The sequence below is a fragment of the Callithrix jacchus genome, chromosome 9 (genome assembly GCF_049354715.1).
Source record: "Callithrix jacchus isolate 240 chromosome 9, calJac240_pri, whole genome shotgun sequence".
NCBI lineage: Eukaryota > Metazoa > Chordata > Mammalia > Primates > Cebidae > Callithrix > Callithrix jacchus.
In genome coordinates this window covers 122,729,894-122,744,354 of record NC_133510.1, presented here as the reverse complement: position 1 = coordinate 122,744,354, position 14,461 = coordinate 122,729,894, and the positions used below count along the sequence as shown (strand labels likewise).

Here is a 14,461-nt window from a genome sequence, read left to right as displayed (position 1 = left end):
ACAGGCATTCAAGAAAGGGCATTTGACATGGGGAAGGATTCAAAAAGCCTACTTACTTCCTTGTGAAGTGAACTGCACAAGAAATGCCGATGATGAGAAGACCAATGATGATGGAGGCGATGGCCACCCACTTAGCATTCCGCCCAAGCCGCTTGGCTCCTTCGTAGTCTCCGTCGTTGTAGCTGTTCAGAGACTGGGGGACACAAGGGAAGAGCTGGTGATGACAGACAACCCACAGGGAAAGGGGTGGAGGACCTCAGCTGTCCTGATGAAAAGGCTCCAAGAGCCTGTGGTGACTTTGCTCATCTCGCTGACAGGCGGCTAAGCAAACAACACGGTCATCCCCTCCTCCAGGAATCCTTCTCTAAACTCCAAGGATGAGTGAACTGCCCCCTCTGTACTTCCCAGTGACTCTTGTCTTAGCATTTACATCATAAGATTTTGTCTCTCCCACCAGCATGTAAGTGCAATGTGGGCAGGGGTCATCGTCTGTTTTTTTCTTTTTTTTTTTTTTTGAGACAGAGTCTGGCTCTGTCACCCAGGCAGGAGTGCTGTGGCACAATCTTGGCTCATTGTAACTGCCCCCTCCCAGGTTCGAGCAATTCTCCTGCCTCAGCCTCCCAAGTAGCTGGGATTATAGGCTCCTGCCACCACGCCTGGTGAATTTTTGTACTTTTAGTAGAGAGGGAGTTTCACCACATTGGCCAGGCTGGTCTCAAACTCCTGACCTCCAGTGATCCACCCACCTCAGCCTCCCAAAGTGCTGGGATTGTAGGCATGAGCCACTGCGCCCAGTCATCTGTCTTGCTCAGCACAGCATACCAGTGCCCTGCACAGTACTCGCCACGTAGAAGATGCTGCATAAATATTTGTAGCATAAAAGGACAAATGAGTGTGTCTGTCTGGTTCACTAGAACAGGGGCTTGCAAATCATGGCCCATGGGCCAAATCCAGCCTGCTGCCTGGTTTTGTAAGTATAGCTTACTTGGAACATAGTCATTCTCATTTATTTACTATTGTCTGTGGCTATTTGATATGAGTTTGTTGTAGGGCAGGTGAGCCCCAACATTGGGGCCTAGCCTGGGAAGTTTTTTGGTTTCACTCAGGAAAGAATTTAAGAGTGAGCTGGGGCCGGGCGCGGTGGCTCAGGCCTGTAATCCCAGCACTTAGGGAGGTCGAGGCGGGTGGATCACGAGGTCAAGAGATCGAGACCATCCTGATCAACATGGTGAAACCCTGTCTCCACTAAAAATACAAAAAATTAGCTGGGCATGGTGGCGCGTGCCTGTAATCCCAGCTACTCGGGAGGCTGAGGCAGGAGAATTGCCTGAACCCAGGAGGCGGAGGTTGCGGTGAGCTGTGGTCGCGCCATTGCACTCCAGCCTGGGTAACAAAAGCGAAACTCCGTCTCAAAAAAAAAAAAAGATTGAGCTGGTGGCAGAAGAAAGCAGCTTTAGCAGGAGTGGAGCTCACACCTGTAACCCCAGCACTCTGGGAGGCCGAGGTGATGGATCACCGGAGGTCAGGAGTTTAAGACCAGCCTGGCCAACATGGTGAAACTTTGTCTCTACTAAAAATAGAAAAAATTGGCCGGGCATGGTGGCAGGCACCTGTAATCCCAGCTACTCGGGAGGTTGAGGCAGGAGAATCACTTGACCTGGGAGGCCGAGGTTGTAGTGACATTGCACTCCAGAGCCTGGGCAAGAAGAGTGAAACTTCATCTCAAAAAGAAAAAAGCAGCTTTATTGAGGTGGTGGCATTAGAGTCCTGGCTGGGTTACAGCTCCGTGACTGCTCCTGCAGAGCAGGGCTACCCCATAGGCCATGTGTTGGAGCAGCAGCTTAAGGCAGTGCTGCAGTCAGATTTATACTCACTTCTAACTATATGTAAATTAAGGGGCAGGTTGTTCAGAAATTTTTTGAAAAGGAGTGGCAACTTCCGGGCTGTGGTCCTGAAAAGGGGTGGCAACTTCCAGGTCATTGCCCTGGAAAGGGGTGGTAACTTCAGGATGCTGCCATTGCAATGGCAGACTGTCATGATGGCACTAGTGAGCATGTCTTATGGAGAGGAGCTTTGAGTGCCTCTTCCCTGTTTCAGCCAGTCTTCAGTCTGGTCTACAGTCAAGTCCCACCTCCTACCTCAGTTTGGATATCTGTCCCCTCCAAATCTCATGTGGAAATGTGATCTCCAATGTTGGAGGTGGTGCCTGGTGGAAGAAGTTGGGGTGAGGGGGGCAGACCCTCATTCATGGCCTGCTACCCTCCTTGCAGTAATGAGTGAGTTCTCAGTCTGTTAGTTTACGTGAGAGCTGGTTGCTTAAAAGAGCCTGGTATCTTTCTCTTGCTATCTCTGTCTTGCCATGTGACACAGTTGTTTCCCCCTTGCTTTCCACAAGGAAGAACGGCTTCCTGAGTCCTCCCGGGAAGAAGATGCTGGTGCTGTGTGTGTATAGCCTGCAGAACCATGAGCCAAACAAACCTCCTTTCTTTATAAATCATTCAGTCTGAGGTATTTCTTTACAGTAGTGCAAAATGGACTGACACACTACTTCTGTGCTACAAAGACAGAGATGAGTAGTTGGGACTTTGTCTCTCTGTCCAGAGAATGTAGGGCCTGCAGGGCCAAACATATTTAGTATTTGGTCATTTTCCAAAGAAGTTCACCCACTCCTGCTCTAGAAGATCAATCCATGAGGTCAGGGACTTTGGCTGAATTATTCATCTCCATGCCCAAGCCAAGGCTGTCATTCCCAGCTGTTAGAATGTTGAAATACTCTGTACTCACTCATAAACAGCAGCTACTCTGAAGCTTGGCCCCCTTCCCCAATCTCCCAGCCATCCTGCCTGCTCCTCTGCATTTCCCCAGGTTCCCCCATGATCCAGCAACTTCAGGGTTATTACTGGGCTCAGCAGTAATAACCCTGATTCTGTGATTCTCTGATTCTGTGCTCATGCCAAGTTTGTTAAATATTTAAATATCATCCTTGTTGCTAGTACTTAGAGTGGTGTCTGGCACATTGAGCTCAAGAAATATGTTACTGACTCAATGAGTGAATGAATATGTCTGTTTCCCCACAGAATGTGAATTTTTTGAGGGCATCTTGGAGTTCTGTAGGACCTAGCACAATACCAGGCAAAGAAGAGGTATCAGAGACTGCTTGCTCCTGAGATGAAGGCCAGATACTGTTCTTCTCCCTTCAATAATAAGCCCTCTTGACCAATTGACATCATGTGCTTTCTGATAAAATGCCCTGGCAAGGACATTTTACCTATGTAGTTTTCTTTTCTTTTCTATTTTTTTTTCTGAGACAGAGTCTTTCTCTGTCACCCAGGCTGGAGTGCTGTGGCGTGATCTCAGCTCACTGTAATCTCTGCCTCCTGGGTTCAAGCCATTCTCCTGCCTCAGCCTCCCAAGCAGCTGGGACTAAAGGTATGTGTCACCACACCCAGCTAATTTTTGTATTTTTAGCAGAGATGGAGTTTCACCATGTTGGCCAGGCTGGTCTCGAACTTCTGGCCTCAAGCAATCCTTTTGCCTCAGCTTCCCAGAGTGTTGGGATTACAGGCGTGAGCCACTGCACCAGCCCTATGTAGTTTTCTCAATAGATTTAACTTTTTTCTAATTAACAGGGAATAATAGGGTAAGTTCTTTGAGTAATTTTCTGCAAGGCAAATGGCTTGAAATTATTTTTTAAAAGTCACTGTCCTGAAAGACGCACTCCCATCCACCCACCCACATCAGGAGACTCTCCTAGATTAAGGAAAACTAGATAAACCTAACAATTATATGCAATGTATGATCCTTGATCATGTCTGGGATTAACAAATAAGTCGCAATGACAGGTATCATTGGGACAATTGTGAAAATTCGAAGGTAGAGTAAATGTCAGATAATAATGTCAAATTTCTTGAGTGTGATACTTGTATTTTGGTTACCTAAGATATTTTTATTTCTACAGAAGATACAGGCTGCGTTATCTAGAACTGACATTATTGCAACCTACACCCAAATTTTCAGCAAAATAAAAATAAAAATGGCAAAAAATGTTAACTAGTGATGCATTGTGGTGATTATATAGGTCATTGTGCTATTTGCTTGCTTATATTTGAGGTCTGCAATTTTTCAAAATAAAAAGAGCACACAGTTTTGAAAAATGAACTCTCTTTATCATCCCACAGCTAATAGTCACCCAATAGTCATGCTGTAGCCCAAAGAAGACTGGAAATACGCATTTAAAAGTTATGCATGTGAACACCTGTAGTCTAAGATACTCAGGAGGCTGAGGCGGCAGGTTCACCTGAGCCTGTGAGTTTGAGACTGCAGCGAGCTACGATCATGCTACTGCCCTTCATCCTGGGTGACACAGCGAGACCCTGTATCAAAAAACAAAAACGGTTATGTACTGGACTCCAGCAGTGCTGTGAATTACAGATTTCACTGAGAACCTCTTCCTTGATTCTGAAATCACAGCACTTCAGTAATAATTGCTCCTCTTCCTGGACCATTAAGAGGGATTAGACGTATGCAGACAATCACAAGCCAGAGAAATACCCAGTATACCACAGAGCTTTCTGCTTCCGGAACCTTCCATTAATTCTTGGATTGGGGCCACCTTAGTCAGCAACAGACTGGAAGACTCAGCAATGTAGAGGAACTGCTTTCAGGCCTCTTGTGTGAATGAGAGAGTGAGAACCGAGAACAATCTGAGGGATTTCCAGCAAGGTGAGTTCCCAAATTCCAAGTCATGAATTCTGGGAGTTCGCCATCTTGGGTGTTCATTAGAACCACGTGGGTCATAAAAAAAAAAAAAGAAATACAGAGAACCAGGCCCTACACTGGAGAGATTCTGATTTAACTGGTGTTGTGTGGACCAGGCCGCATGTGTTTTGTGTGTGTGACTTTTTTGTTCTGGTGAAATATACCTACAATGTATGCTTTTAAGCATTTTTACGTACATTGTTCAGTAGCATTATGTACATTTGCATTGTTGTACAACCATGACCACCATCTCTCTCTGGAATTTTCATCTTCCCCGATGGAAACTCAATACCTGTTAAATATTAACTCCCATTCACCCTCTCCCTAGCCCTGGACAACCACAGTTCTTTCTGACTCTATAAATTTGACTATTTTGGGTATCTCATGCAAGTGAAAGTATTTGTTTTTTGGGGGGATTGGATTCTTTTACTTGGACATAATAATGTCTTCAAAGTTCATCCATGTTATAGCATGTGTCAGAATTTTTTCCCCTTTTAAGAAGGAACAATACTCCATTGCAGGGATATATACAATATTCCATTGTAGGGATATATTGCATTTTGTTTATCCCTTCAGCTGTTGATAGACACTTGGTTTGCTCCTGCATTGCTATTATTATTAATTTTTTTTGAGACGGGGTCTCATTCTGCCACCCAGGTTGGAGTGCAGTGGCACAATCTTGGCTCATTGCAGCCTCGACCTCCTGGACTCAAGTAATCCTTCCACCTCAGCCTCCCGAGTAGCTGGGACTACAGGCACATGCCACCACACCCAGCTATTTTGTTTTTTTTTTTGTATGTTTGGTAGAGATGGGGTTTTGCCATGTTGCCCAGGCTGGTCTCAAACTCCTGAGCTCAAGCAATCCACCCGCCACAGCCTCCCAAAATGCTGAGATTACAGGCATGAGCTACCTTGCCCAGCCTATTATTATTATTTTTAAGCTTCACAGGATTTAAAACATCTAGTCTATGTAACTATCCTTAATGTCTTTCAAGGTCAAGATGCTCACCATCTTTAAATTTATTCCAAGGAAGTATGTAATAGAGCATGGGCTTGAAATTCAGAGATGTGAGTTCAAATTCCATGTCTTATCATCTGTGAGAGCTAAGGCAAGTTACCCACCTTTGTAAGCTGGAGTGCCCTCATCTGTAAATCGGGGGCAGTAGTAAGAGCACCCACTTCACATTGGTGGATCCAGTGAATTAGTGTGTGTCAAGTGGTTGGCATTGGCTCAGCACATAGTTTATGCTCAATAAATGTCAGCTTTTGCTGTGAATTGCTGCTTCCTGCCTTGCTCTTCTTCTAAATCTGCAATCTTTGGGGTGTAACAGAATCTTCTCTACCCCTTGCTGGATCAGAATCTTTGGGAACCCAACTTTGAGAAGCTGTTTTAGAGGCTTTACAATCAAAATCACTGCATAGAATAGTGGAAGCCTAAATTTTGAGCTCATAATCCAGTTTAGAATGACATGAATTCGGACCCTCCCAAACTGACCTATTGTGCTGCCTTGGAAAACACAGGTCCGAGATTAGTTCTGATGATGCATTCATGTTGCTGTAACCATAGGAAAAATAATGAGGTCCCCTCCCTCCCTGTCTCTCTCTCTTTCTGTCTCTTTCCCTTTCTCTCTTTCTTTCTTGGAGTCTTGCTCTGTCGCCCAGGCTGGAGTGCAATGGCATGGTCTCGGCCCACTGCAACCTCTGCCTCCCTGGTTCAAGCAATTCTGTTTCAGACTCCCGAGTAGCTGGGATTACAGGTGCCCGCCACTACGCCTGGCTAATTTTTGTATTTTTAGTGGAGACAGGGTTTCACCATGTTGGCCCGGCTGGTCTTGAACTCCTGATTTTGTGATCCACCTGCCTTGGCCTCCCAAGGTGTTGGGATTACAGACATGAGAAGGTGACTGGCTGACCTTCTCTTTCCTAAACGGCAATGCCTGGCTGTTTGGATGAAAAAACAGTTTCATGTTCTCAGTAGCAGTAACCAAATAGGTGGGAAGAACAGCCAGTCTGTGTCATGTAGAAGGGTATATCTATCACCTGTGCATTGCCCATGGGCTCAGGTGAAATAAGGGTCCCTGGACCATTTGAGTTGTTTGGTATAAGGCAGAGAGGCTGTGCTTGGCAACCTGGCTGAAGGGGATCTGGGTGTGAGCCACAGGTGAATTCTGCCCCACTTTCATCACCTGCTGCCACTCTGGCACATTGTATGTAATCTTCCTCTCTTTGCAAACCACCATCTTTCCAGGGACGTGTAAGGGAGACCTTGAGTGCGTCTAGAAATGGGGCTGCTGCTGGCTTGCAAAGCAGATGGAAAGCCTCTTTCGGTATTAAGTATGGACTCTCCTCTCCCCACGAATCCTTTTCTGAATCCATTCTCTTCCCTGATACTTGGAAAATGGGCTGCCCACAGGTAGATTTTTCTGGGTAAAGTAAGAAGATGGGAGGAGGGATGAGAGTGGGAGACTTTCAACTCTGAGATTTCATTGTGAAGGACTTCAGTGGCTGGGCCGGGGGGGGATCTTGGGCTTACTGGTAGAGAACTAACAGTGAAGCAGGAAGAATTCTTTCCCTGCCTCCCCAACGTGTCAGCTGTAATTCTTTTCCTCTTTTAATTGGAATTTTATACTGAGGTTCTCCTGGCAGATGCAACAGACTGAAGCGGTGGAAATGGATTTTTAGAGAAAATGCATGGTTTATAAATCTTTTTGTGAAGAGCTTAGAATGTAAACTATTCCATCTGGTGTGGAAGAACTAGGAAGAAACGGGGCAGCGTTAGATGCTCAAAATTTATATGATCTGACTCTTTTAAAAATTACGAATGCAATTTGTGAACATGTAAAACATTTGAATGCTACAGAAGCATATACAGTAAGTAGTAAAGCTCTTTCCCTAATCTTAATTCCCAGAGATAACCCTTAATAGCAGTTTGGTGCATCTGCTTCTAGATTTCTCCTCCCATGAATAATATGAAAAGAAAACTGACACTTTCTCCTGCTTCTGTTATGACTAAGCACATCATGTATCACAGTCAGGAGAGAGAAACAGCAATTTTCACCCTGAGATAAACTGAGAATACGAGTCAGTCTGTCTAGTCCTGAACCCTCAAATATTAAAATCTTCAGTAGTTCCCATAAATCTTGGCAAAGACAACTTCATCCCTACCTTTTGCAATGATGATGTCTAAACACAGGTTACTTCTTTTGTGGCTATTGTAATATCTTGAGAAAGATACTGTTTTGTTTTCCAGGAACAGATTAATATAAAGCAACTTGGTCACCTTGGCAACTTTACATCTGTTTTCTCTCAAATAATTGTCTTTTTCTTCTCTGGCTAGCTGGTCTTTTTGAAGGTGGATTCCCTTGCATTTGTTTTCAAGTAAAATCTCTTCTTCTCTGTTTAGCTTTATGTCTTTCTTTGACAAAATAACAATGACAACAGATAATATTTATGAGGGATTTAATATGTGCCAGACACCGTGTTAAATGTTTTTCAAGGATTATTGTACTGGTCCTCACAACACCTTGAGCTGGGTGCCTTGTGGTTTCCATTTTACAGATGAGAAAACAGACACAAAGAAGTCAAAGCAATTTGGCCACAGTCACGTGGCCAGTTTGGTACAGTGATTGTACACACACACAGGCACAGATGCATAGGAGTTTGCGTTTTTTCTTTTCTCTTTGTTCTAAGAATATGAATGGGCCATGTGCAGTGGCTCATACCTGTAATCCCAGCACTCTGGGAAACTGAGGCAGGAGGATCTCTTGAGTCCAAGTGTTCAAGATCTGCCTGGGCAACATGGCAAGATCCATGTCTCTACAAAAAACTTTTAAAAATTAGCTGGAGGCCAGGTGTGGTGCCTCACACCTGTAATCCCAACACTTTGGGAGGCCAAGGCAGGACGATAGCTTGAGTCCAGGAATTCAAGACAAGCCTGGGCAAGGTAGGGGGACCCTATATCTGCAAAAAATTGGCTGGCGTAGTGGCACGTGCTTGTAGGCCCAGCTCCTTGGGATGCTGAGGTAGGAGGATTGCTTGAGTCCCAGTGTTCAAGGCTGTGGTGAGCTCCAGCATGGGTGGCAGAGTAATACACTGTCTCAAAAAAAAAAAAATCAGCCAGGTGTGGTGACATGCACCCATAGTCCCAGCTACTCAGGAGGCTGAGGCAAGAGGATCACTGGAGCACAATGGTTTAAGTTTACAATGAGCTATGGTTGAGACACTGCACTCTAGACTGGGTGACAGAGCAAGACCCTGCCTCTTAAAAAATAAAAAGTAAATAAAACAAAATTACAAACAGTATCATACTACATTTGTTCTGCAGTCTGCTTTTTTTATTTTCAACTTAATATGGGGTAGGCAACTTCTCAAGCTAGTGTGTCCAAGTCTGTTCTCATTTTCTTTCTTCATCCATGATTAAAATAATGAGTTATATTGAGAGACTTCCCGATGTTACATCATCTTGTATTCTTGGGGAAAGTCTTAATTTGTTATGGTGCAATCTTTTCTTTGTAACTTTTTATTTTCAAACAGTTTCAAACTTATAGAAACATTGTGAGTATGGTTTTAAAATTCTTTTTAAGGTCTTCCTAGTGGTTCATTTAAATGGTCACGTGTCACCTATAACAGCTATAGACATTTAATTAAAGTTTGTTGAGATTGCATAGTATGCTGCAGAGGACATTCTAATTCATACATTTTTGCCTACGTTAGAGCCTCTGCTTTGGGTGAATTTCTAGAAATGGAATTGTTGAGTCAAAGGGTATAAGGATTTACATTTAGAGAGATAGAGCCAAATTGCCCTGCAAAAAGTTATCCAAATCTATGCTCCCACTAATTGTATTCAAGTGCTCTTTCCCCCACATCATTGCCAATACTGTATATTATCAATCTATTTTCCCCCATTCTGATGGGTGAAAAAGGATCCCAAGGTAAAATTCCATTAACTAATGGTGAGGTAGAACCATCTTTTCACCCTTCAGATGTTATCTCCTCACAGAGGACTTTTCAGACCAGCTTATCTAAAACTGGCCAGCTCTCCTTGGTGACCCACAAGGTGCCTGGAACATAGAAGGAGATCAATAAATATGTGTTGATTAACAAGTTTATGTATAAATGAATATTTATTGATCTTATGTATTTCTTCTTGATGAGTTTTGTACCATACCCTTTAACTAGTTTTCTATTGGTTTGTCTCTTCTTATTGAACTGTGGGAAACTTTTACATATTATAGACCAGCATAAAACTATAATGGGAGACACACAGGTGGTTTTTAAATTTTCTAGTAACCACATCAAAAAAGTGAAGATAAGTAGGTGAAATTAACTTCAATAATATGAATTTTATTCAATACAACATGTGCAAAATATTATCATTCAAAGCTGTGGCACTAGCCATTTTTCAAGTGCTCCAAGTCACATGTGACTAGTGGCAACAGTACTGAATAACTGAATAATATTCCTTGATCTGTTACATATTTTGCAAAATTTTACCCCACTTTCTCCTGGTCTGTCTTTTAAAAATATTATAAAATATTATGATTATAGTATTATTAATGTAACTCCTGAGTGAATTGATTTGTACCAATGATAGTTTTTTTTTCTTGAAACAGGGTCTCACTCTGTTACCCAGGCTGGAGTGCAGTGGCATGTTCTTGGCTCACTGCAACCTCAACTTCCCCAGCTCAACTGATCCTCCCTTCTCAGCCTCCCAAGTATCTGGGACTACAGGTGAGTGCTACCACTCCCAAGTAATTTTTGTATTTTTTTGTAGAGATGGGGTTTTGCCATGTTGCCCAGGCTAGTCTAGAACTCCAGAGCTTAAATTATCTGCCTGCCTTGGCCTCCCAAAGTATTGGGATTACAGACGTGAGCCACCATGGCTAGCCTACTCTTTTTCTGTATGTACACACATTTAGGGAATTTTGTCCCATCTTATTAGTCCGTTCTCATGCTGCTAACAAAGACATACTAGAGACTGGGCAATTTATAAAGGAAAGAGGTTTAATTGACTCACAGTTCAGCATGGCTGGGGAGGCCTCAGGAAACTTACAATCGTGGTGGAAGGGGAAACAAACATGTCCTTCTTCATATGGCAGCAGGAGAGAGAAGAATGAGTGCTGAGTGAAGGGGGAAGCCTCTTATAAAATCATCAGCTCTCATGAGAACTTACTAACACGTGAATAGCATGGGGGAAACTGGCCACATGATTCAATCACCTCCTACCAGGTCCCTCCCATGACATGTGGGGATTATGAGAACTACAATTCAAGATGAGATTTTGGTGAGGATACTGCCAAACCATATCATTGCACTCCTGGCCCCTCTCAAATCTCATGTGCTCACATTTCAAAATGCAATCATGCCTTTCAATAGTCCTCCAAAGTCTCAACTCATTCCAGCATTAACCCAAAAGTCCAAGTCCAAGGTCTCATGTGAGACAAGACAAGTCCCTTCCACCCATGGCCTTGTAAAACCAAAATCAAGTTAGTCACTTCCTAGATACAATAGGGGTACAGGCATTGGGAAAATACATCTGCTCCAAAAGGGATAAATTGGCCAAAACAAAGGGGTCATAGGCCCCATGCAAGTCTGAAATCCAATAGGGCAGTAATTAAACCTTAAATTTCCAAAATGATCCCATTTGACTCCATGTCTCACATCCAGGTCACACTGATGCAAGAGGTGGGTTCCCATGGCCTTGGGCAGCTCCACTCCTGTGGCTTTGTAGGGTACAGCCACCCTCCCTGGCTGCTTTCATGGGCTGGCATTGAGTGCCTGCAGCTTTTTCAGCCAGGTGCATGGTGCAAGCTGTTGATGGAGCTACCATTCTGGGTTCTGGAGGATGGTGGCTCTCACAGCTCCACTAGGCAGTGCCCCAGTGAGGACTCTGTGTGAGGGCTACAACCCCATATTTCCCTTCGACACTTCCCTAGCAGAGGTTCTCTATGAAGACTCTGCCCTGCAGCAAATTTCTCTCTGGACATCTAGGCATTCCCATGCATCCTGTGAAATCTAGGTGGAGGTTCCCAGACTTCTGTGCATATTGTCTTCTGTGCATCCTCAGGACTAACACCACATGGAAGCTGCCAAAACTTGGAACTTACATCCTCTGAGGCAATGGTCCAAGATGTTTCTTAACTCCGTTTAGCCACAGTTGGGGCTGAAACAGCTGGGATGCAGGGCATCATGTCCAGAGGCTGCACCTAGAGGGGTGTGGCCCTCAAAACCATTTTTCCCTCCTAGGCCTCCAGCCCTGTGATGGGAGGGGCTGCCTTGAAGGTCTGCAACATGCTCTGGAGACATTTTCCCTATTGTCTTGGTGATTAACATTTGGCTCCTTGTTACTTATGCAAATTTATGCAGCTGGCTTGAATTTCTCCCCAGAAGATGGGGTTTTGTTTTCTATCGCATCATCAGGCTGCAAAGTTTTCAAACGTTTATGATCTGCTTCCTCTTGAATGCTTTGCCACTTAGAAATTTCTTCTGCCAGATACGCTAAATCATCTCTCTCAAGTTCAATGTTCCATAGATCTCTGGGGCAGGGGCAAAATGTCACTAGTCTGTCTGCATAGCAACAGTGACCTTTACTATAGTTCCCAACAAGTTTTCCATCTCCATTTAAGACCACCGTAGCCTGGACTTCATTGTCCATATCACTATCAGCATTTTTGTTGCAGCCATTCAACAAGTCTCCAGGAAGTTCTAAACTTTCTCACATCTTCCTGTCTTCTGAGGCCTCCAAGTATCTAGGAAGTTCCAAACTTTCCCACATTTTCTTTTCTTCTTCTGAGCCCTCCAAACTGTTACAACCTCTGCCTGTTACCCAGGTCCAAAACTGCTTCCATATTTTCTGGTATCTTTATAGCAGCATCCCACTCTCTGAGGTACCAATTTACTGTAACAGTCTGTTCTTACACTGCTAATAAAGACAAACCTGAGACTGGGTAATTTATAAAGAAAAGAGGTTTAATTGACTTACAGTTTCACAGGGCTGGGGAGGGCTCAGGAACCTTACAATTATGGCAGAAGGGGAAGCAAACATGTCCTTCTTCACATGGTGGCAAGAGAGAGAAGAATGAGTGCCAAGCAAAGGGGGAAGCCCCTTAAAAAACCATCAGATCTTGTGAGAACTCACTCACTATCACAAGAACAGCATGGGCAAAACCTGCCCCATGATTCAATTACCTCCCACTGGGTTCCTCCCATGACACGTGGGGATTATGGGAGCTGCAAATCAAGATTGAGATTTGGGTGGGGACACAGCCAAACCATATCACCCATATAGATTCTAGTAACCATGACTATAATCAGGATACAGAACTGCTCCATTACTAAAGAGAAATTCCCCCTGTGACTCCTTGTAAGTTGCACCTTTCTTCCAGGTCTATTGTCTGTTCACTTATATTTGTGATGCTTGGACATTGCTGAGTTCTTTTCTAAGCTACAGAGCTCATAATTTTTTAGACCAAACACCCTTATTTGAGGGTGCTAAGCAGCCAGTTTCTGTCTCTCTTCATCTTGCAAAGTAACTTAAAAATAAGGGGCTTTAGTTCTTTCTTGTTTTAATTTTCCTCTGTGATACAAATGGATCTTAGAGTATAGAACAAGAGCATAGTCTAATGTTCTAAGAATTCATGACACTTCAGGCTTAGAATATAGAACACGTGGGCTTTCATCACACATTTTATAAGGCATGCAGGAATCTCCTGCAGTGACTCTTCTCTTTGTTCTGGGCCTGGGCTCATGTTGGGAAAACCTAATAACAGTGTTCAGGTCTTGACCATTTGCCTTGAACTAGTGAAGGTCGCACTTTGACAGAAAAGTGAGTAAGTTCCTCTCTCCTGTAGTAAGCACTAATGATCTCATGATTACTGCATCTGGTTATTTCAAACTTATTTATTCACCCTTCCCTGGATGGACACATGATACCTAAATACTCATGGGAGGAAAGTTGGGCAGGAGTCAGAAGTGAGGGTGACCGTTTCCATGCTGAACCTTAAAAAGGCTGCTGTGGGGGGACAGCAAGACAGTCATGAGACTGTGCAGTGGAGACTCCCAGCCACTTGTCAGAAGGCACAGGCAACTCCTGGCATCCACACCTCAGAGAAGAAGATACCAGAGTAACCCCATAAATTTTGATAACTGGCACTGAATACCAGTAGGTCTAATGTTCTAAGAGTTCATGACACTTCACACCAGACAGCAAAGCTACTCCACTGCCCTAAGCCAGGAAAATTTGGAGAGCAATTTGTCCTTCCTTCTGGTCTTTAAATCAGGACTCTTGCTACATCCCACATGACACCCTGGATAAGACAGCAGTACCTATGGGATTGCTGCCAGTGTAGACCGGAGATGAAACTCTCCAAAGTTACATTTTTATATCTCCCTGTATTCACCGTTCCCAATCCTAGCTGCACCTTAGAATTACCTGGGATGCATAAAAAATTCCTACACCCAAGCTTCTTCCCAATCCATCTGATTCAGTCTCTCTGGGGGGTCCTCAGCATCAAAAAAAATTCAGCATCAAAAAAAAATTCCTCTGCAAAAAAAAAAAATTTTGATGCCACCTGAGCATCAGAATATTTTGGAAAGCTTTTCACATTATTCAAACGGGCAGCTAGAGTTGAGAACCACTGTCCTAGAAGGACAGCCACATTCATTCATTCATTCATTTAAAAACGACTTCTTTACTATCACCTGT

The 14,461-nt window shown here is 43.8% G+C and overlaps 1 protein-coding gene across 1 annotated transcript in view; it reads right to left on the bottom strand.

The window, feature by feature from the left end:
• TMEM233 (transmembrane protein 233) overlaps positions 1 to 14,461 on the bottom strand; it is a 48,618-nt gene that overhangs the window by 13,660 nt on the left and 20,497 nt on the right. Inside the window, exon 2 of the mRNA XM_002753067.6 lies at positions 57 to 193. Within this exon, the coding sequence (XP_002753113.1) occupies positions 57 to 193 (137 nt within the window). The remainder of the gene's footprint in view (positions 1 to 56; positions 194 to 14,461) is intronic.